The 25,150-nt window shown below is 46.4% G+C and overlaps 1 protein-coding gene across 1 annotated transcript in view; it reads right to left on the bottom strand.

Moving 5' to 3' along the window:
* Positions 1-25,150, bottom strand: part of FAM20C (FAM20C golgi associated secretory pathway kinase) — a 193,475-nt gene that overhangs the window by 125,285 nt on the left and 43,040 nt on the right. The window contains exon 3 of the mRNA XM_073648018.1: positions 23,691-23,769. Within this exon, the coding sequence (XP_073504119.1) occupies positions 23,691-23,769 (79 nt within the window). The remainder of the gene's footprint in view (positions 1-23,690; positions 23,770-25,150) is intronic.

Here is a 25,150-nt window from a genome sequence, read left to right as displayed (position 1 = left end):
TCCTCCTCGAGATCAGACACCAGAAAGGATCGAGACAAGGCGTCCGCCTTGACGTTTTTGTCAGCCGGGCGAAAATGAAGGACAAAATCAAAACGAGCAAAAAACAAGGACCACCGGGCTTGGCGCGGGTTAAGTCTCTGGGCATGCTGGAGGTAAGCCAAGTTCTTGTGGTCAGTGTAAATTATTACCGGGTGAAGAGCCCCCTCGAGCAGGTAACGCCACTCCTCCAATGCCAGTTTGATGGCCAATAACTCTCGGTCTCCTATGGAATAATTGCGCTCTGAGGAGGAGAAGAGTTTTGAGAAGAAGCCACAAGTTACCATCCTCCCGGAAGATGATTTTTGAGTAAGTACTGCTCCGGCTCCAGAGGAGGAGGCGTCAACTTCCAGGAAGAACTGCTTGTTGCCATCTGGGCGATGCAGCACCGGGGCGGAAGAAAAGGCCTGTTTAAGGGAAAGAAAGGCCTCCTCTGCTTCGGGTGGCCACTCTTTGGGATTAGTACCTTTACGGGTGAGCGCAGAAATTGGGGCCGTCCGGGAAGAGAAGTGTGGTATGAAGAGGCGGTAGTAGTTGGCGAAGCCCAGGAATCGCTGAATGGCCTTCAACCCCTCCGGTCGGGGCCATTTCTCGATGGCAGACAGTTTCTCAGGATCCATTTGTAGGCCGGTCTGAGAGATAATGTAGCCCAGAAACGGAAGCGAGGTCTGCTCAAAGAGGCACTTCTCAAATTTAGCGTAGAGATGGTTCTGCCTTAGCCTGAGCAGGACCTGACGAACGTCCCTCCGGTGAGTCTGGAGATCCGGAGAGAAGACCAAGATGTCGTCCAGGTACACCACTACGCAGGAGTAGAGAAGGTCCCGGAAGATGTCATTGACCAACTCTTGAAAGACGGCAGGAGCGTTACAGAGACCAAAGGGCATTACCAGGTATTCATAGTGGCCGTCCCGGGTGTTGAATGCCGTCTTCCATTCATCCCCCTGACGAATACGAACCAGGTTGTACGCCCCACGAAGGTCCAGTTTGGTGAAGATCCTAGCCCCCCTCAGACGATCAAATAATTCTGGAATGAGCGGAAGGGGGTACTTATTCTTCACCGTGATCAGGTTTAGGCCTCTATAGTCTATACAGGGACGGAGAGAGCCGTCCTTCTTTTTGACGAAAAAGAAGCCTGCTCCCGCCGGGGAGGTAGATTTCCGGATGAATCCTCTGGCCAGATTCTCCTCAATATATTCGGACATTGACCGGGTCTCAGCAGCGGATAAAGGATAGATACGCCCACGGGGAGGAGTAGTACCGGGTAGCAGATCGATGGGACAGTCGTATGGTCTATGTGGTGGTAATGTCTCTGCCTCCTTTTTATTAAAGACATCTGCATAAGACCAATAAGGAATCGGAAGTCCAGGTAGATTAGCTGGGGTAGGAGAAGGACGGACGGGATGGACGGGAACCAGGCAGGTTTTATGACAGTCTTGTCCCCAGCGAAGGACCTCTCCGGTTTGCCAGTCTAGCACGGGTGCATGTCTCTGGAGCCAGGGCAGACCTAGCAAGAGGGCGTGAGAGAGTCCAGGCAGAACATGAAAGGAGATACTTTCAGAATGCAGCATTCCCACCTGCAGGGTAATGGATTCGGTGATGAGTTGAATGGGGCGAGGTAAGAGGCCCCCATCCACGGCAGCGACAGACAAGGGTACAGCCAGAGGTTTGGTGGGGATGCGGTATTTCTCAACCAGGGACTGTGAAATAAGGTTCCCGGCTGCTCCAGAGTCAAGTTGGGCTAGTTCGAAATAACGGTTCTCCCCGTAGATGATCGAAACAGACAACAGCAGGGATGGAGAGGATTTATTCTTGTCTAGGTGGACCTCTCTGAGCGAACCTAGACACAGGCGTTTCCCGACCTCTCCGGGCAGGCACGGATCCGGTGCTCCTTACTGCCACAGTAGAAGCAGCTCCCCTCGGCACGGCGTGAGTCCTGACGGGTTTTGACCATCTTGGTCTGGTCGACCTGCATAGGCTCAGGAGAGTGTACCTGGGGAGAGACGGAGGGAATGACGGGTTTCTGGAAAGTAGGAGCTAAACGTGGAATCCTTCTCTCACGGGTGACCTCTTTGGCACGCTCTTGGAACCGTAGGTCAATCCGGGTGGCAAGGGTTATTAGATCATCGAGAGAGGTAGGAATGTCCCGACCAGCAAGTTCATCTTTAATACGACCGGACAGACCCTCCCAGAAGACGGATACCAGAGCGTCGTTATCCCAGGCCAGCTCCGAGGCAAGGGTGCGGAACCGTATGGCATATTGGCCCACGGTGAGACCCTCCTGACGGAGGCGTAGCAGAGAGGATGCGGATGAGGTCTTCCGTCCGGGTTCGTCGAAGACTTTCCGGAAAGCCGAGAGAAAAGCAGGCAAGTTGGACACCAGGGGGTCTCCTCTCTCCCATAGAGGATTTAGCCAGGCCAGGGCCTCCCCGGTGAGATGGGACATGATAAAGGCAATTTTGGCCCGGTCGGAATTAAACTGATGGGACAAAAGTTCAAAGTGCAGGGTGCACTGATTTATGAAGCCCCGAGCCTGGACGGGGTCGCCTCCGAAGCGAGGAGGTGCAGAGAGCCGGGGTCCGGGGTAGGATACCATAGTATTAGTGGGCAGCGGAGCTGCCGGATTGCTAGATATGGCACTGGCGGAGGTTGTTGGTGGATCAGACAGAGTGTTCAGGCGAGTATTAACATTCCGCAGGTGACCCAGGATGGCCTCCTGTTGGGACCTCTGACGGGACAGTTCAAGACAGAGGTCCGAGAGCGAGGGAGCTTGGGTGCCACCGGGTTCCATGGCCCGAGCAAACTGTAACGGGTCCGGGAGGCGGAACCTCTGAGCTACTATACAAGGGGGCGGCCCTTGTAAGGGAGCGGGTGGCAGTCTCTGGGTGAACGGACAGGGAGTTACGGCAAGTGATCAGGGCAGTCTCTGGGTAAGGGGTAGGTACGACCTGTGATGGCAGAGCCTCCGGGTAGGCTAGCAGGCAGATGGTAGATGTGTGCTCCCAGGTGAGCAAGCGAGAGTCTCTGGAATAGCAGGTGGTCACGGCACGTGACGGCGGAACCTCCGGGCTGGCAGGCAGGTAGGTAACGGAGAAGCGCTCCCAGGTGAGCGGGCAAGAGTCTCTGGAATAGCTGGTGGTCACCGCACGTGACAACGGGACCTCCGGGCTGGCAAGCAGGCAGGTAACGGAGATGCGCTCCCAGGTGAGCGGGCAAGAGTCTCTGAGATAGCTGGTGGTCACAGCACGTGACAACGGAGCCTCCGGGCTGGCAAGTAGGCAGGTAGCGGAGAAGCGCTCCCAGGTGAGCGGGCAAGCTGGTCCATAGACAGACTGACCGGAGTTGTAAGGCAGACCGTCGGACCTCAGGCAAGCAGGCAGGTAACAAGTATTCAGGCAGGAATCAGGCAGGTAACTAGCAGGAAACTGGCAGGAAACTGGCAGGTAACTGGCAGGTAACTGGCAACGGGACCTGAGGGCTGAAGCACAGGTGAGACACAGGTGCAAACAACATTGCTCGGGCACCTCCATTTTGGAGGAGGTGCCTTATATATGATGAAGTCCTCCGGCCATTGGCCGGGGACTCTTTAGGGCGGCGCGCGCGGCCCCTTTAAGAGGAGGGGAGCGCGCGCGCGCGCGCCCTAAGCACAGGGACCGGGAAGGAGCGCGCGCTGAGAGCAGAGCAGGAGAAGGACGCCGGGACGGAGCGCGCGCTGACAGCAGAGCGGGGGGAGGATGCCGGGCACGGAGCAGAGCGGTGAGAGGAGCAGCGTCCCTGCCTAGCAGAGGGCAGGGACGCCGGCACTACAAAATCATCATATAGCATAGCACTATGTACTTACAATTGCTCATTTTGCCTTTCTACCCAGTTAATTCTTCTCTTTTCCATTAGGTCTATGACATCACGTGATTAAAAACTGACTAGATGAATCCTTCTCAGCTCTATGTAGAAGGAGGAGGTAAATTTTCTCTGCACAAGTCATTAGTCACTGCAAAAGTCTATGACGGGGGAAGCAGCTGGGTCAAGAAGTGAAGAGGGGAATGATAAATGTAGGAAAAAGAGACTTTCTGTTTCTACATGGAGCAGAGAAAAGAGAAGAATTAGCTGGGTAGAAAGGCAAAATGAGCAATTGTAAGTACACAGTGCTACATAATATGATGACTGCAATATATGAAGAGGAGAAAAACTTTGATGAGAGGAGGAGTACATTTTTAATGATCGATGGTAGTCCAACCCTTGAGATCACCAGTGACTCTAAAACTAAAGCGGTTGAAGGGCTGTTTCCTCTTCACAGTGTTTTGACTGCATAGGTTCTTTCCTTGTCGCCCGCTAATAGTTGCTGGAACTTTCTTCCTCTTCCTCTGAAGAAGAGCTAATTTACTTGCATGTTCATGACATTGACATCCCAGCTCCTGAACCTTGACCAAAATAAAAGGCTAGATGTCTATGGGCTTTAGACTTTAAGACAATGGTCTAAGTCAATATCAAACATCTCAAGCTGGATAAACTGGCTGATCCGGTAGCAAAAGGAAAAGAGAAACTGTAAAAAAATGAAGTTATTCCTATACTAGCAATGATTAATTCATGGCCTGTAAAGACGTTTCACCCAGAAGACTTCCTACAGATACACTTACCAAAGGACAGGATCAGCTCAAGCTCAAAACTTCAATGAAGCACAACAGTAAATAGAAAACTACAATGCATTAATAATAATGCCAGACTAGGACATTGCTACGATACTATGGTAAGTTCATGGAGTTGAAACCCAACAATGGTTGGAAATATTAAGCTGACCTGTCAAATGGCTACCAAAATTGACAAAAAAATATACCTTTTGACATGAAAAATTATATTTATACGTCTTTCAAAGTTGTGAAAACTGGCTGCAATCTTCATTTCTTCACTTATTCTCAGAACTCCTGATTTGCATTTTGTAGCCTAACCCAAGTTCAAGATTTTTCTCTACTGGGAGTGTCCCTCCCTGTAAAATAGGCTGGATGTGAGCTCTGTTTGAATCCACGGTCTTCATTAGCTCATATATCAGCACAGCTTCTATCCTGCACTTATTTCCTCTTTATGTCTTTTTTTCTTTTGTCTATAACCCGTTAAAACTTTAGATACTTTCCCTTTTCTCAACTTCAAATCTATGTACAACTCTCTCCCTTTCACTCACTGCTGCCATCTCTAAGGCTAGGGACACATGACCGTTTTTCTCTCATCCGAGAAAATCAGTCCGATTATGCTAATCTCACTCTCATCATACTCTGATCATAGTGTGATACGATTTTCTTGGATGTGGAGAAAAAAAACAGTTTTTCCACCTTCTCTATGTTGCCAGTTTGTGAAAATCGAACTGCCCTTGGATGACATCCAAGTGCAGTCTGATTTTTTCCACAGATCCATAGAGTTGAATGGGCGAGTTCCTTTCAATTCTCGAAAGAAAATCGTGCACGCTGCGATTTTTTCCTAGGATCGCGTCAGTCGGAGGAAAAAAAACGGACATGTGCATACCATGGGGACGAATGCTACCCGTCGAAACTACAAATAGCACTCGTCCAATTTTTAATGTGACACTGAGAGAAGGAATTAGGAGCAGCAGCACTAATGGATTTGTATATTTACTTCCAGAGTACTCACCTAGATAACGGACTTTCAGAGGCTCTGCAGCAGAAAAATGGCAGAATTTTTTTTTATGAAGATTATTTAGAAAGTTGCCTTTAGAAAAAAATTGAACAAGAATGAGAATTTAGCAAAAAAAAATGAAAAAGAAAAAAAAATTCTGCGAAGTTATACAAAGACTTTAATAGTAAATATACAATATTTTAATTCATTCATTTGCATATACTGCAAATTATAATAATGCATTTACCAATGCTTCTTAGGACAAAATCCTAGATCTGGAAGATGTAAGCCTTTCGATAATTCAGTTTTTCTCTATAAGATATTTGTCTCTGGCATGAATTTATCTCCAAACTACCGCCTGGACGCTAAACACCACAGGCTTTCCTCGGGAGCACACATCAAAAGCAAGATCATGGCCGAGTCACAGAAGGCAAGCTCGCTGCTCGAGGGAAGGGCACGATCAAACTTTCAAATTTAGCTCGGATTGATCCCCAGAGAACTGACAGCCCACTGGGTAAGACACACAGCTGAAAGCACAAATGTCATCCGACACTGGTCGGAGTTCACTTCAATGCGTAGGAATAGAAAGATTTCAATTCTTTATATACTCAAAATTATTTTTTGTCTAATGGGAAAAATGGGGTAATTTTTGAATCTTTTGAAATTTTTCATATTATAAAACTCTCTCGCTATATGAATATATATATACAGTATGTACTGTATATAAGTTTTATTTTACATTTTTATTAGTCCTCGTAGGTATCTTGAAACTTGAATCACTTGATCGCTTGTACGATACACTGCACTACTTTTGTAGTGCAGTGTACTGTGTCCAAAAATGATGGACATGGCTGCCATGATTAACCTATTTGCACCCCCTGCTGTGGGCGAGGGAGCGATGCGGTGACAGAAGAGGCCCACCTTCTCTAACAACTTAGTTAGCAGATAGTGGCCAGCACCCGCTGTGTATACAATGGGCTTGGCTACTGAGCTCGCTCCACTCATTGGGACATGACAAGTGATGTACATATACTGTATGTCACGTTTCTGGAAGAGGGATTAAATAGATCTATCAGACCTGATGACGCTGGTGCACTTATTTTTAAAATCCATGTCAGAATGGCTTTAGAGTGAGGAAATTCATAAGTCCAAGTGCATTCAGTTTTCACCTACCTGCACCTTGCACGGAGAAGTGTGAGATCTCAGCAGCAGGGAGGAGGGATGCTGAGGATTTGTCAACCAGCATTGGTGCGCAGAGATTCAACAGCAGCAGGGAAGAGGGACGCTGAGGAGTTGTCAATTATCTGACATGGATTTTCTAAGTAAGTGTCACGCAAGGTGAGGGAAAGACTAAGTGCACAACGACTGGAAGAGGGGAAGGGAGCCCAACAACTAGGGAAAGGGGGAGTGGAGACCTCTAAGCAGATCTAATATCACCCTGACTACCCTATCGTCCCTATATAGGTTCCACACCTATCGCCGAGCAGGAACCTAATCCCTGAATGTTGAGAGATAACGCCAACTGTCACCAAAGGCACCAATGAAGAAATTAGCCGACTGCTAGTGCTCCAAGCCTGCATAGAGGTACATAGAACTATCACCGGTGACTCTCTGGAGAAACTGAGAGTTTTTAACTACCAAGCAAGGGTGTGTCAATGAGCAGCAGAAGGTGGAGGTCACTGTTGGGTCCTAAAAGAAGAAGGATATAACTATACTACAGAGATGAGAGGATCAAGAAGGTGTCTGCAATGCCAAGCGCAGTGACCTTCTACAGCCGGATCCAGAGCGACTGTCTGTCACACCTGACACACCTGTGACACCTGTGACAGTAAGTACAACAGCCTCATCAAGTCTAAGAGATCTATTTAATAATGTACATAGCTTGTTTTGTGAAATCTAATGACATATCCTCTTTAAGTCAACCTGATTCCTCTAGATAGCGATCTCTTAGAGGGTCTACATTTTTTTTTTATTATTAGGGCACGTGCACATAGGATGGATACTAAGATATTATTCCCTTAGACTTCTACATATAACTATGTTTTTGCAAACTGCCACACAAATATTCAAGCTGATTTACAACAATGACTGTAGATTTCTGAAATTAATGGAAGTCTGCATTCACTTAACCATCGCTTGTCAGTAATTAGAAGAACATTAGATGACTGTTCATAATGGATACCTAATAAGTAGTATTTTAAAGCAGAAAATCACTGCGAGTAAAGCAATAAAGTAAAGTAAAATAAAACGTAATACAAGTAAGAAAAAAATAACATATCCACATCCATGAAGTCAAGGTTTACAGGATACAACATCGCCTTTCAATACACGTTTTCATCAAATTACTAGATGCTTCTTCTTGGATTGCTTGGTTCCTGTTTGGCTTGAGGTTTTGCTGGCACTCGTCTGTGTAATGATGAGTTGATGTTTCCTGAACTTAGCCTCCCCCATCTGATGTCACATGTACCAGTCACTGGCCATATACTGTGTATTCATCCCAACCACACGAGACAAAGTAAAATTGAGAGCGCTACACGTCACATCCATTTATCACAGTGGAAACTGATGCCTGGCCTAGCGCTGGGGCTATGCTGACACCATGAATTACCGTATCTCAGTCTGTCTGCTCCAGCACTAAACAAAGGGACCTGACAATGGAAAATGGAGCTGAACAAAAAGATACCGTGTATTACCGGTACAATAGCGACCACGTGTATTTAAAGGGACACGACACACAAAGCTGTAAGCAAAGTTCTTTTCTCATACATAGTATAGGAACAGTCAAAATTTTTCCAGGATAACCTCGTAAACCAAACCACAAAAAGGTGTGATTTGCCAAAAAGTGGATGTCCCTTATTTTGGGGCAGTCCTGGGTGGTTAAGGGGTAAGGGGATAAGATTTCTAGATTTGGAGGAATAAAATGATGAAAAGTATGGACCTATTTAAAGTCAGGCAATAGGGTCTTCTACTATGTCGTAGATCCGAGTAAGGTTAGGGTCACACAAGTGTATTTTCTCACATCTAAGAGAATCGGGCCAATTACGCTAATCAGACTCTGATCAGTGTATCATCAGAGTGTGATCTGATTTTCTCAGATGAGAAGAAGATGGGAAAAAAATGTCTCCATCTTCTCCATTCTGTCAGGCAGTCATATATCATCTCATTAACTTCCCTGGCCGAGTGCGATCCGATAAATGGATCCAACTCAGGCATGCTTCAATGTTTTTCTCGGACCAGCTTGGGCCAAGGAAAAGAATCAGATATGTGCCCCCTCATAGAATAACATTGGTCCAAGTGCGATCCAATATTTTGTTGGATTTCGCTTAGGTCAAAAATACGGTCAAGTGCACGATCCCTAAGATCACATTAGTGAAATCTGCGATCTTGGATGACCATTAATTCCAGAATCTAACTCACAGCACCCTTGTAAATTAGTTGATTAAAGAGTACACCTTTGTTTACCAGGCATTGGGAATAGATCAGTAATTTTGGTTGTGTGACAGTTCAGAGAGGATAGGACAAAGCTGTAGTACCAAGCACCACCAAACCTAAAAGTATGGAACTGTGACTGGTAAACATTGAAGGGGAGAGTACCTTTAATCTTTTCATTGGCGGGGCCTGGTGGTGCCAAGAGATGGACAACCACTGATGCGATATTGATAGCCTAGCCTAAAAACAGGCCATCAAGATTGTTAGCCGGTAGAAACCTATAGAGAAAGTCATTACATAAGCATGTGGAGCACGTTGAAGGAGGCCAAAATCCTCCGACTCCCATACAGCCTACCTGCAGAATACAGACTATTTTACGGCAGTCTGTACCCTATGCTCCACAGTTGATCCACAGACCACCATAAACAGTAGAAAATTATTTATACACAAGCTCCATGGGCAGCAATTTGGTAAATGAGTAGCCCTGATATCTATAAGTTCAAAAAGTTTCTGATGGTTTTGATAGTGACTTTTTACATTCTTTCTTCGACTTTTCTGCTGACTTTAGAGAAGGTGTGAGTCATTGTACCCTATAGCTGAGGAGAAATGACAGCTTCAAATACCCAAAGGCTATGGAGGGATTAATGTACAGTCAGGGATATGTATAGACTGCTGCAGCCGATGCGTGCTACTTGGCACAGATTATATAGAGACGTATTACTGAAATGTCCCTACAGTAATAATCTGAATACATGGAGCATTATTTAGATTGGTAGCTATCAATTAACAGCTTATCGCTGTAGAAGAGTAATAACGCACCAAAGCAAAAAAACAAGTAAACTGTAGGCTCTGTTTACTAATCCTTTCCCATGTTATTTTAGCATTTTCAGCACAGCGAGATCTCGGAGGTTTCAACACTAAAGTACATACTTATACGTGAAGACTGATCCATTAGGATGTAATATTTTCTTCTGTACCTGTGGGTTTAGTTGTACGTAGAAATATGTATAGACGGCGGACCCACACCTGCTCTCGAGGACTTAATTGTAAGGAAATCAATTGCCACGTAAGCAGTGTCAGACTGAAGAACATTGGGCCCACCAGAGGATTTGATTGTGAGGGCCCACCTTTCTCCCCCACTCAAGAGCCCCATAGCAGCTGCAAGGTTTGCACTATGAACTCTCCTGAAGGAGAAGCCAGGGCCCACCGGAGGATTCTCCGGTTTTCTGATGGGCCAGTCCAAACCTGCACATAAGTTTGTTTTTTTAAGTATTGGAAGAAAGTTTTGGAAAATCTCTACTTTAAACACATGGTCTAAATGGACTACACCCATTTAACCTCTACCCTGGACGTACTGATTACAGTCTTATGATAGCTAAGTTTTTCTCATTCAGATCTCCAAATCCCCTGTATATAGTATAGAGATAAATGGGTTTTCCGTGATTTAAAAAAAAATTGGGCATTCATAACACTACTGAAGTCAGGAGATGACGGAACATGGACGTACGTGATCATGCTCGACCAAGCTGCTACGTTCAATCCTGACTCAATGAGGAAGAATGGGGGATCGAGACCCTTATTCTAGAGATCCATGAGGGTCCCAGCCGCAGGATAGATGAAAAATGCTTTTTTGGGGAACTCTTTTGAAGAAACAAGTACAACATTTTGGATCAAAAACACAACATGATGTTACTGTACATGGTGGATTTCCACCTTTTCCCAGATTCCTCCTGGACATTTTGGAAGAGAAAACAAGCATGTTCCAACTCCATCCTAAAGTGAGAGTTTCGGGACTCCCAGAATAGTTGGTAGATTTCCCAGGTGGCCAGTGCCTGTGCGTAACACCAAGATGCTCCTTCATCAGACAAGAAGGGTATAAGTTTGCTGTAGCCTGTAAATGGGATGGGGGAACGTTTCATACCAAAGCATTTTCGGTGCCGCAATGATGGTGCCTTCTGGACTCGCCTAGGTAAAAGTTGGCAATTAAGAGTTAAGCCTCATTCAGATGTCCGATTTTCTCAAGTAGGAGAAAAACTGGCCAATTAATTTGATCAGAGTTTGGTCCACGTGTTTCTCATATGCGGGGGAAAAAAAAGATGTCGACCGACCTTCTCCCATGTGACATTCTGTGATGACATCCAATTTTTTCATGGACCCATAGACTTGCATTGGCAATTTTGATCCGAAACTTGGATCAAAATCGGAGATGTCTCCTTGATTTTCCAAGACGATCACAGTTGCGGGTACCATCCGGAAAAACTATGTATGGCACTCGTACTAGAAAAATCGGATGCCTGAATAAGGCCTTTGAATGGTTTGAATTTTTAGGTTTTGCCTGGCATTTGATATCGTCATTTTATTGCAACATAGTCACCCTTTTATTGTGTCCAGCCTGCTCATTTCAATCTGATGGCTCTTAAGTTTTGCACGATTTGTGCTTATGCCACCTGAGATGATGGAGGGGATAAAAGAACTGAGAACGCTATTAAATATTAGAGACGCATCTCACGGGTGGACAAATTATGATTATTTTTCAACTACAAGTCAACAAAAGACTTACTATGCATAATGTATACATCCATTTCCTTTACCAGACTAATGTTTCTAGACCATTTCATTGCGTTCTTCACAGGTTTTCATGGGTTCTCAAGTCATAAAACTGTAATTTGAGATTCATTTGTAAACCAATGGTATCTACTAATAGAAACTATTGTGGATTGCTGCCTAAGAAAACTATTTAAATCAACCATGCAGAATGCGTATCAAAAACAAGATAATGGAATGAGATTTTCAGACAGCGGGAAAAAAAAAAAAACACAACACATCACTAACATTTGGAAGGAGGCCCAGTGAGAATAGCTTATCTCTCCTGTCCTGGGCTGGCAATGGAAATGCGCTTGCAAATTGTCTTCCATGCACAATGGATTTAAAAACTTTCCAAAAGTCAATCATTTTGTCTAAGGCTGAGGACTGTTTTTCAGATAACAGGAAATAATATTACTGGACTTTTAGAGAAATTGCTTGTAACTATAATAATAATAATAATATTTTTTTATTTTTATAGCGCCAACATATTCCGCAGCACTTTACAATTTTAGGGGGGACTTATACAGACAATAACTCAATAGTTGTAGTCATAACTAAACCTCAAAGTATGGGGTGAGCAGCATGGTGGCTCAGTGGTTAGAACTGCTGCCTTGCCGCGCTGTGGTCCTGGGTTCAAATCCCAACAAGGCAATCAGATCTTTAGACACATGATATTTTTTTTGAGCGAAAATCTTTTTAAGAAATGAATCAGCACAGACTTTTGGACCAAAAATACAACATAATGTTACATGGACAACATCTGCAAGGAGTTTGTATGTTCTCCCCATGTTTGAGTGGTTTTCTTCCAGGTTCTCTGCTTTTCTCTCACACCTCAAAGACATACTGATGGGGAATCTAGATTGTGAGCCTCAATGGGGACAGTGATGATAATGACTGGAAAGTGTAAATTGTAGATTAGCATTGCATATGGGCCCTATAACTAAATCAGAAATGGGCCAAAGTTACTGGTTCGTCCTCCAACCTCCCAACTCCATGAAAGGTCCAGTAGGTAGCCACAGAATGGTAAAGGGTTTTCCCGAAGGAGGTGAAAAGGTACCAATCCCAAAGCAAGAAGATTACAAGTCAATAATCTTAGAAATTGTAGGCCAGGAACCAGTCCAATCCAGGAAATTTAGGATTTTGGCCAAGGAGTCCACTTTGCAATGCCTATGGGAAGATCTAAGAAGATACACAGTACTGATATGGCATATAGGATATACCTTCATATCTAAGAACCTCTCGAGACATCTAGTTTGCAAAATTGTCCAGGTAAAATCAATACAATAGGCAAGTATGCATCACTAGACTCTAACGGCTAAGTAGACCCTAAGGCCTGAAGTATTGTATCCGATAGGCCTGGCTACAGCTTTTGCACCAGAATCTTTAATTAGCACCACCACTTCTGTGGTTATTCTTACATAATTCCCATCTAGATCGATATGTCTTCATTGCAGCCCCAATGGATGAAATGAAAATCTTCAAGGAATCATTGAACAGTAACTAAGAGCCAATATATTCTACTAGATGGTGGCCCGATTCGAACGCATCGGGTATTCTAGAATAGGTATGCGGCCGACGGGGCGCAATTAGCAGAGCGGCGTTTAAATTTGGCGCCCAAATCGCTGATTGGTCGCGTTAGGCAACCGCGACCAATCAGCAAAGCGGTGTTTAAATTTGGCGGCAATATCGGTGATTGGTCGCGGGCGGCGGCCGCGACCAATCTGCGAACCGTGTTAGTGAGGACTGAAGAGCGTGTTTAAATTTGGCACCAAAATCGCTGATCAGTCGCGATCAATCAGCAGAGCGGTGTTTAAATTTGGCGCCAAAACTGCTGATTGGTCGCGGCCGCCGACCGCGACCAATCAGCAGAGCGATACAGAGCGGGGTTTAAATTTGGCACCAAAATCGCTAATTGGTCGCCGGCCGCGACCGATCAGCAGAGCGGTGTTTAAATTTGGCGCCAAAATCGCTGATTGGTCGAGGCCGCCGGCTGCGACCAATCAGCGATTTTGGCGCAAAATTTAAACAACGCTCTGCTGATTGGTCGCGGCCGTCAGACGCGACTAATCAGCGACTTTGGGGCCAAATTTAAACCCCGCTCTGCATCGCTCTGCTGATTGGTCGCGGTCGCCGGCCTCGACCAATCAGCAGAGCGTTGTTTAAATTTGGCGCCAATCTCGCTGATTGGTCGCGGATGGCGGCCGCGACCAATCAGCAGAGCGGTGTTTAAATTTGCCGCCAAAATCGCTGATTGGTCGTGGGCGGCGGCCGCGACCAATCAGCGAACCGTGTTAGTGAGGAATGGAGAGCGTGTTTAAATTTGGCACCAAAATCGCTGATTAGTCGCGACCGCGACCAGTCAGCAAAGAGGTGTTTAAATTTGGCTACAATACTGCTGATTGGTCGCGGCCGGCGACCGCTACCAATCAGCAGAGCGATGCAGAGCGGGGTTTAAATTTGGCGCCAAAATCGCTGATTGGTCGCCGGCCGCGCACAATCAGCAGAGCAGTGTTTAAATTTGGCGCCAAAATCGCTGATTAGTCGCGGCTGACGGCCACGACCAATCAACAGAGCGTTGTTTAAATTTTGCGCCAATACTGCTGATTGATCTCGGCCAGCGACCGCGATCAATCAGCAGAGCGTTGTTTAAATTTGGCACCAAGCTCGCTGATTGGTCGCGGCTGGCGTCCGCGAACAATTAGCACAGCAGTGTTTAAATGTGGCACCAAGATCGGTGATTGGTCGCGGCCGCTATTTAAATGTGGCGCCCAAATCGGTGATTGGTCGCAGGCAGCGGCCGCGACCAATCAGCAGAGCGGTGTTTAACTTTAGCGCCAAGATCACTGATTGGTCGCGTGCGGAGAGAGCGACCAATCCGCGAATCGTATTGGTGAGGAGCGGGGAGCGGAATCGTATTAGTGAGGACCGGGGAGCACCGCTGCCTGTGCGGCTACTTCCGCTGCGAGAACCCGGGACATGAGCGACTGCTCGCAGCAGAAGTATCCCGACCCGCAGCGCCGCTCCCCGGTCTTCCCTTCACACCCTAGCCGCTGATCTCCCCACAGTATCCGCATGGTGTTACAAAGGTCTGCCCGCGACCAATCACCGATTTGGGCGCCACATTTAAATAGCGTCCGCGACCAATCAGTACAGCGGTGTTTAAATGTGGAGCCAAGATCGGTGATTGGTCGCGGCCGATATTTAAATTTGGCGCCAAAATCGGTGATTGGTCACGGGCAGCGCCAGCGACCAATCAGCGATTTTTAACACAAATGTCCGGACCTTTGTAACACCATGCTGATACTGTGGGGACATCAGCGGCTAGGGTGTGAAGGGATGACCGGGGAGCGGCGCTGCGGGTCGGGATACTTCTGCTGCGAGCGCCCGCTCATGTCCCTGGTTCTCGCAGCGGAAGTATCCGCACAGGCAGCGCCGCTCCCCGGTCCTCCCTTCACACCCTAGCCGCTGATGTCCCCACAGTATCCGCATGGTGTTACTAAGGTTCGGACATTTGTGTTAAAAATCGCTGATTGGTCACTGGCGCTGCCCGCGACCAATCACCAATTTGGGCGCCAAATTGAAATATTGGACGCGACCAATCACCGATCTTGGCTCCAGATTTAAACACCGCTGTGCTGATTGGTCGCGGCCGATATTTAAATTTGGCGCCCAAATCGGTGATTGGTCGCGGGCAGCGCCAGCGACCAATCAGCGATTTTTAACACAAATGTCCGGATCTTTGTAACACCATGCGGATACTGTGGGGACATCAGCGGCTAGGGTGTGAAGGGAGGACCGGGGAGCGGCGCTGCGGGTCGGGATACTTCTGCTGCGAGCAGTCGCTCATCTCCAGGCTTCTCGCAGTGGAAGTATCCGCACAGGCAGCGCCGCTCCCCGGTCCTCACTAATACGATTCCGCTCCTCGCTCCTCACCAATACGATTCGCTGATTGGTCGCGCTCTCCGCACGCGACCAATCAGTGATCTTGGCGCTAAAGTTAAACACCGCTCTGCTGATTGGTCGCGGCCGCTGCCCGCGACCAATCACCGATTTGGGCGCCACATTTAAATATCGGCCGCGACCAATCAGTACAGCGGTGTTTAAATGTGGAGCCAAGATCGGTGATTGGTCGCGGCCGATATTTAAATTTAGCGCCCAAATCGGTGATTGGTCGCGGGCAGCGCCAGCGACCAATCAGCGATTTTTAACACAAATGTCCGGACCTTTGTAACACCATGCTGATACTGTGGGGACATCAGCGGCTAGGGTGTGAAGAGTGGACCGGGGAGCGGCGCTGCGGGTCGGGATACTTCTGCTGCGAGCGCCCGCTCATGTCCCTGGTTCTCGCAGCAGAAGTATCCGCACAGGCAGCGCCGCTGACATCCATGCAGCTAGGGTGTGAAGGGAGGACCGGGGAGCGGTGCTGACATCCAATTGGTCGCGGCCGCTATTTAAATGTGCCGCACAAATCGGTGATTGGTCGCGGTCTTGGCCCGCTACCAATCACCGATTTGTGCGCCAAATTTAAATATCGGCCGCGACCAATCACCGATCTTGATTCCACATTTAAACACCGCTGTGCTGATTGGTCGCGGCCGATATTTAAATTTAGCGCCCAAATCGGTGATTGGTCGCGGGCAGCGTCCGCGACCAATCAGCACAGCGGTATTTAACTTTTGCGCTAAGATCAGTGATTGGTCGGGTCCGAAGACCGCGACCAATCATCGAATCGTCTTGGTGAGGACCGGGGAGCGGCTGCCTGTGCGGCTACTTCAGCTGCGAGAACCCGGGACATGAGCGGGCGCTCGCAGCAGAAGTATCCCGACCCGCAGCGCCGCTCCCTGGTCCTCCCTTCCGCATGGAGGTCAGCGACGCCGGCGGTCCTTCCGCTGCTACCGGCCGGGAGATGAGCGCCTCGCGCCGCTCATCTCCCGGCTGCATCTCCGTTCCGCAGATGGGTCCGGCGGTCGGGGTCCTTCTGCTGTTACCGGCCGGGAGATGAGCGCCTCGCGGCGCTCATCTCCCGGCTGCATCGCCGCTGAGCTCCGTCCCACAGATGAGCCGCTAACGGCCGCCATCTTTTTTCAGAAATCAAGCGGCGCTGATTGGCGGCTGCCGGACCAATGAGCGACGCGGGATTTCCTGGACAGACAGACAGACGGGATAAGACAATTATATATATAGATGTTTATGGGACCATACACAGGGGTTCACATACATTCCACCATAAATGAACTGACTGCATGGTAGAGCTAGCATAGCTGCCGGTCAGAATTAAAATAATTGATCCCTGTGAGGAAGAGGAATACCCTCAAGACGATTCACTCGAGAGCACTGGAAGGAAGAAGAACCATGGACTGAAGAAAGAGCATGGCTTCATCTATTACCGGCATTGTACTTCACTATGAATGATTGCGTAAACTGTGGTAATGTCCCTCGTAGGAATCAATTATAACTATTCTAAAGGATGACTTGGGTCAGAAGAATGCCATGGATGTACGGTTCGATCATAAATAATAGTCTTACAATATAAACACTATTCCAAAACTCATTCAAGTAGCCAGTAGTGCAATACTGATAGCCAAAAGGATACTTAAAGGACGATTCCCATCTTCATACATGAGCACTGCTGGATAGTAATTGTAAAAACAAGCACGTTTGCAATTTACCTTTTATTAAAATTTGCAGCCGTTTTCGAGATATTAAGAATTTGCTTTTCTTTTGTTTACAGCTCGTTGCCTAGGAGACCGACCACCACGGCTGTGTAGCTTGCAAACACTACGATGAAGCTGGCCGGGATTAGGAGATTAATGTGAGCTCCATGTAACCCAGCTGGCTTTGAAGCAGTGCTTACAAACTCAATAGAGGAGAGATTGTAAGCACTGTGCATGCTCAGTCACCGCTCTTAGATAGTAGTGACGGTCGGTCTCCTAGGCAACGAGCTGTATACACTAGAAAAGAAAATTGTTAATATCTCGAGAACACCTTAAAATTTTAATAAACAGTGAATTGTAAAAGTGCTTGATTTTACAAGCACTAACCAGCAATGTGCATTCAAATACACTGTGTTCCAAATTATTATGCAAGTAATATTTTCTCATATTTTCCCAAATTACCTATATGAATTGCAGTCATTGTAATTTTCCAGTCAAATAACTATTAGAGTACAATTGAAAGGTTTTTGTACAAACTGCCTATGATAACAGTATATTTTTAAAAAAATAAAACACTCAAACTGCACTCAAAATGCATGTTCCAAATTATTATGCACAGCAGAGTTTTCAACCTTTTCATTTTAAGGGTATGTGCACACGATGCAGAAAATTTCTGCATCATTTCTACATCTCCCTGGCAGAAAAAACGCATGCAGATTGTGCATGCGTTTTTCCTGTGGAATACATGCGGATTCACATGCGTTTCCACATGCGTTTCCGCATGTGGATTGACAAGCGCTTTCCAGGCGATTTTAGCATCACCTGGAAAGTGCTTGACAACTAGGTCACACTATATAAATCCATGCAGCCGGCATGGATTTATATAGTGTGACCCGAGAGAGTGGTAAAAATAAAAAATAAATGTATACTTTACCCTCCGATGGCCCGCGCTGTCCTGCTCACTCCGTTCTCCCTCGCCGGCAACTTTGAATTGAAAGACCTGCCAACGTCAGCGTCACGTGACCCGTCACATGACTCTGACGTCAGCGCAGGTCCTTCAACTCACTGCAAAGTGCCGGGAACCAAGCAGGAGCGCAGCGCGGGCCGACAGAAGGTAAGTATACATTTATTTTTTATTTTATTCTTTTTTTACAGATTTTTTAATGGTACCTGGGTGTGGATGAGACTCTCCTCTCCACCTGGGTACCATCCGCACATTAGAACGCACCAATTACACAAGTACAGATGCAGTCTTGCGGAATTGGCGCATTCTAATGCAAGTCAATGGCGCCTAAAACGCAGCGTTTCCGCAAAATTAATGGACATGCTGCGGATTTTTGAGCGCAGTGTTTACGCTGCGGAAAAATCCGCATCATGGGCACAGCACATGCGGATTTCAATTGGGGAACATTGCTGCCCTTCTACCATGCGTTTTTAATGCGTTTCCGCGGCATTTACGCAGCTGCGGAAACGCATTAAAAATGCATCGTGGGAACTCAGCCTAATGAAGAACAAAAAAATGGTCATTTTTTTAAATTATAAGCATTAGCAGGTTATTACAAAAATCAAACAGTTTTCAACTCAAAACTTTATTCTAGGTGATGTTACATTTGCACATAGGACCCCTTGTTCGAAAGGAGCTTCTGAACGCTCTCGTCCATTGAATTTGTCAGGTTTTGGATGGTTTCTGCTTCAATTGTTTTGCATGAGGACAGAATACCCTCCCAGAGCTGTTGCTTAGATGTAAACTGCCTCCCGCCATCATAAACACTCCTTTTGATGATGCTCCAGAGGTTCTCAATGGGGTTGAGGTCAGGGGAGCATTGGTGCCACACATTAAGTTTGTCCCCTTTTATGCCCATAGCAGCCAGAGATGCGGATGTGTTATGTGCAGCATGAGACGGGGCATTATCATGCATGAAAATGATCTCGATGGTCCAGATGGATGGAGTGGAGGATGGCTGGTTGATGGACACCCCATGCAAACACGGCTACGGCGCTAACAAGGAGGATGTGGAGTAATGTTTTGGGCTGGAATCATGGGGAGAGAGATTGTCGGCCCTTTTAGGATCTCTGAAGGGGTATAGATGAACTCCATAATGTATGTTGAGTTTCTCAAACAGCACTTCCTTCCATGGTTCAAGAAGAAGAACCGTGCATTCCGCAGCAAGATCATTTTCATGCATGATAATGCCCCGTCTCATGCTGCACATAACACATCTGCATCTCTGGCTGATATGGGCATAAAAGGGGACAAACTTATGGTGTGGCACCCATGCTCCCCTGACCTCAACCCCATTGAGAACCTCTGGAGCATCATCAAAAGGAGTTCAGAAGCTCCTTTCGAACAAGGGGTCCTATGTGCAAATGTAACATCACCTAGAATAAAGTTTTTAGTTGAAAACTGTTTGATTTCAGTTTGTAATAACCTGCTAATGCTTATAATTTCAAAAATGACCATTTTTTTGTTCTTTATTAAAATGAAAAGGTTGAAAACTCTGCTGTGCATAATAATTTGGAACATGCATTTTGAGTGCAGTTTGAGTTTTTTATTTTTTTAAAAATATACTGTTATCATAGGCAGTTTGTACAAAAACCTTTCAATTGTACTCTAATAGTTATTTGACTGGAAAATTACAATGACTGCAATTCATATAGGTAATTTGGGAAAATCTGAGAAAATATTATTTGCATAATAATTTGGAACACAGTGTATGGGAATAACCCCTTAAAAGGTATGTCTATAACATAGATCAACTGATTTAATCTACCAGTCTCTTTGTTCTTAATTCAGTGGAAACTATACCTTGAACTAAAGTCCTGAGTAATGAGAGACTGGTTGCAAGGGATTTTCTGTGTAGCAACGCATTTCTAATAGGCAGTATTTCATTAGCAACTATCAGAATACTACTAATACATGTTTATAGTTAATCACAGTTATTTTAGCTTTCAAAGGACGAGTAATAATAACTATACCTTGAACTAAAGTCTTCAGTAATGGGAGACTGGTTGCTAGGGATTTTCTGCTTAGAAATCCATTGTTGATAGGCAGCATCTCATTAGCAACTATCAGAATACTACTAATACATGACTATAGTTAATCACAGTTATTTTAGCTTTCAAAGGACGGGTAATAATGACAACTATACCTTGAATTAAAGTCCTAAATAATGGGAGACTGGTTGCTAGGGATTTTCTGCATAGCAACCCATTGATAATAGGCAGCATCTCTTTAGCAAGTGTCAGATTACTACTAATACATGACTATAGTTAATCAAAGTTATTTTCACTTTCAAATGATGGGTAATAATAATAGATATAACTGAATTAATCAGTATTTTTAGACCTTTCCAAAGCCGGGGAGTAGGTGGAACACAGTATCGCCATGGCCTGAAGCTGAGGATCTCACAGGAAGTAGTAAAGAGCTACATTCATGAACATGTTCACAAGTTTCCATGCCAGGGACCTTAGAGATATGCTAAACAAAAAAGCCCAGGGCACTAGAATATGGAAGCAAAGCTTAAGAAATGTCTTCTGAACTTCCCATGAACCAGTAATCCAGGAAGTCGGAGTCTAAATATACATCTAAGAGCACCTCCATCTCCAGTACCCAATGGCACTGTTATGCACACGCCCGGGCTAAGCGGCGTGTGCGTGTGATTGGTAGTGATTCCACTGGACCGTGCCGGAGAGTGAATGCCTGGAGGGGCGTGACTAGGTATTCACCCGATCCGACCAGGGTCGCACGACGGCATACGACGCCAGTGCACCAAGGAGGAACCGAGCAGAGGGACCAGGTGCTACTCCAGGACAGACCCCGGACACGGCTGTTGACCCACACAGGGGAATACAGGAACAGGCTGGTAGGCTGGCACACAGACTGGTGGGTATAGGCAGGCACGACTGGTATGCAGGCAGGCGGGTATGCAGGCAGGGGGGTAAAGGCAAGCACAGCTAGAGTGCAGACAGGGAGGCACTAGCAGGTAGGAACACAGGCGGGATAGGACCCAGTACACACTGGGACTCAGGAACATTACAGGCAGAGGGGTACAGGCAGGGCAGGACAGGACTGCCGGAGCAGCGGGCAGAAGCAGGGCAGGACAGGACTGCCGGAGCAGCGGGCAGAAGCAGGGCAGGACAGGACTGCCGGAGCAGCGGGCAGAAGCAGGGCAGGACAGGACTGCCGGAGCAGCGGGCAGAAGCAGGGCAGGAGCGGAGCAAGGCTGCCGGAGCAGAACGGACAGGACTCTGTTCACACGGAACAGACAGGAAGGGAAAGGCAGAGCCAGATACCCACAGGGTACTTACAGTGAAGTAGCGAGGGGACCACAAACTCACAAACGGGAGTACAGAGACAACAAGCAGGAGTTAGGTACGAGTTCAGACTCTGCAGAAAAAGGAAGGGAACGGACATAGAGGCAAAACAGGTAAAGGATAGGAGAGAGTTCAGACTGGAACTGAGTGTACGGAGGAGACCGACACTGCAGCGGGATACAGGAGCGGGTCTGGGAATACTGCCCCCAGAGAGGCGGGACGAACAGGCAAGGAGCGTGTTCAGACAGGACAGACAAGATACAGGAGCGGGTCTAGGTAATCAGCCCCTAGAAGGCGAGAGGAACAGGCTAGGAGCGTGTTCAGACAGGTCAGACAAGATACAGGAACAGGTCTAGGTAATCGGCCCCTAGAAGGCAGGAGGAACAGGCTAGGAGCGTGTTCAGACAGGCCTGGAAATACAGCCTCCAGGATGGGCAGACAAGAGAACACAGAACGGGACCTGGCACCTTCAGAGTGCAAGCACACACTGAAAGAAACACTATGCTCAGGCAGGGATAGATGGCCGCAGCTGAGCTATATACCAGGTGACAGACAGCAATAGGCTGAGGACGCACAAGAGGTGTGACCCACAGCAGGTACAAAAAGCAGGAAGTGATCGGGCGCCGCCCTTAAGCAGCAGAAACAGACACAAACAGACAGCATGGAGGGAAGCCAGAGAGACATTCTGGACAGGAGATCAAGTGCGCGCTCTTGCACAGTGGGAGATGGACCACTATGCAAGGACGCCGCCAGGTATGTTACAGGCACTATTATAATTCAGAATATGGAATGATTTTATCCTACTGATCGGAGCCCAGGAGCTTCGAGTTACACCTCTGAGTTGTCTTAAAGGGGATATCCGCTTCATCCTTTTTTTTTTTAACAAATGTGTTGAAGACTTAATTTTGTGACAATCACTAATATATAAGTATATTGGGTTCTCCTCCTACACTTGTTAATACAGTCTTCCCTTTCATAATGGCGGCTGATGGAGGAGCATGTGACCAGACCTGTCCAATTGGAAAACAGCTTTCTAATGTACAGTGTTTTATAATTGGAGGAGGTCTGGTCACATGCTTCTCCATTAGCAGCCATTGTGCAGTTTGTGAGAAAGGCTGCACTAACGAGTGGATGACAAAAAGGAGAATCGGTAATACTTACTATATATATTAATACTTTCCTCCAAATCATGTCCTAAACACATTTGTCAAAGCAAAGATAGAGTGGGACAACCCCTATAAAAGGGTTGTTTCATGAGATGAGACTATCACTTTCAATTTTACATTATTCAGCTACTGTACATAAAATATTTCAGCTCAATCAATATTCCTTTGCTTCTTTATGCAACCAACACAAAAATAAAATAAAATCCAAGTAACGTTTTGTTATATTTAAAAGGAAGGACTGGTTCAGAAAACATACATTATGTAACATATATGCCTGTACCCATTTGTATGCTTCTGTTAAGCATTCTGGGACTTGTTGTGCCATTTAGGCAGTCAGTTTGTGGGTTAATTCTTCATATTTTGTCTAGTTAAAGCCCTGCTCTGAGCCTTGGGCAGGGCATTACACTATTTAAACTCCTAGTTCCTATCTTCCAATGCCAGTTATAGGTTTAACCTGACCCTGGTTCAGCCCTAGCACCTCTACTTCCTTGATCTTGCATGTGATATCCAGTTATAGACCTTGGTTAGTGTTTTTACTACTCTATTGCCTGATATTTTTGTTCCTATCTTGACCTCTTGATGCTTATCTGGCTTTCTGACTATCCTCTGCCAACCCGCTCCACCAGTCAGCAGCCACTCCATAAACTCCAGATACCTTTATAGAGGTGAGAGGGTGAAGGCCACCAGGGTCCTGATGGGATCTGCTAGATGGTATGGATAGCACAAAGAATGTCTGTGGAAGCCCTTTTAAGTACTGCCAGCCTTCCTTTATTCAATGATTCTGTAATTTGTACACGTTTTTTGAGGGATATATCCCACTAGTGGATTTGAGAACCAAAACTACAGATGTAAATCACCACAACAAAAAAAAAAGTTCTTTACTTACTTCATCGGCTTGAAAAGTGCTTGTCCATAATTTTGGAATGTCATAATGAGCTTGAGTTGGGTACCACCAGATTTCATTGCTAGAAAAAAAAAATGAAGATGATTATTATTTATTTTTATCACTCAAGGCATTGTGAAATCCTAGTTGATTGCCAAGAGCATCATTAGAAGAGAAGACCCAGCTATTGATGGACTCGCAGCCTTATTCGGTAGGCCGTTGAACCGATTCAGGACGCTTCACTCAGTAATGTTACTTAAGCGAAAAAAATTAACTGGAGTATAAGTTGGTATGCATGCAAATTAGAAGCATGTTCACACTAGCCATTAAACAAACAGAACCCAAGACAGAAACAAAATGAACATATTGCTATGCGCTTCTAAGAGGGACTCAAAAGACTGGCACCAAACCAGCAAAGGTGCAGCCAAAGACGTACTTGGCACAAGCTGCCCAGCTAGGCGAGCCCTTGAAGGCCAGAAATACTCTTCAACAAGCTCCCATTAAATGGAAGGGGGACTTTGGCACAGCCCTTCCCAGGTCCACTGCCGCCAGACAGCTGGGGTCTTTTGACACGGCTGCTGCCTAGTCAAGAACCACGTGAGTACCTATGCTGGGACCCCAGAAAGCGTAACCAAAAAGAAAATGAGAAAATCCTGCTGTAATAGTGAAACCTAATGCTAACACCGCAAACCACTAAGCACATGGAAACTGTAATAAACAGCAAAAGACTGAGCAGAGAGCAGGATTATAAAGCTGGCCTAATGATCAGATGTTGACGACTTCGCAATCATCCCCAGTCAGCCACTCCCTGCTAGCTTCAACCACAGACTGAACAAACTCCCACCACTGATCATTGCCAAACAAAGCAGCATCCTACGTTGCTTGGCAAACAGGGAAGATAGGGTCCCATCTTCCCTGGCTAGAGAAATCAGTGAGAGACACGGTGTCCTACTTTCTCACACATCCCACAACACGAGAACTAGCCGCTACAACAGATTGAGACAGATTCCCTGAACGCATGGTGAATTTGCCTCCCGGGTCAGGACAATGGCGGCGCTTGCGACCGGAGACGCGCCGTACCGAACCATCTCCATTGCCAGGTGGGAGCACGGAACCATGATTCGTAATACATATATTCTGCTCCAAGGTCAGTTTTACTATCTGCGAGAGAGATCAGTAAGACCTGGGGACTACTGACCTGGGATAATGGAATGAGATGACATGACTAAATTTGATTTCCTTCATGGATCTCCATAATGGTCTTTGTCCAACCCCATTCAAACTATTTGATATCTCATTGCTCATTCTAATGCCTATTGTCTTCAACACAAACTAACATTATATTGCACCAGTGGCAGATCTTGGATTGGATCGGGCCTCCATCATTTACTAAGCAGCTCGTTACAAGCCTCCTGTAATGTCATGTTTCCAGACACTTCTCATGCCGAATTACCCAGGCCGCG

Source organism: Phyllobates terribilis, unplaced genomic scaffold (genome assembly GCF_046119375.1).
Source record: "Phyllobates terribilis strain yellow unplaced genomic scaffold, ASM4611937v1 Scaffold_9__5_contigs__length_417890890, whole genome shotgun sequence".
NCBI lineage: Eukaryota > Metazoa > Chordata > Amphibia > Anura > Dendrobatidae > Phyllobates > Phyllobates terribilis.
The sequence above is the reverse complement of the archived record's forward strand: the minus strand, read 5'-3'. Positions and strand labels throughout refer to the sequence as shown.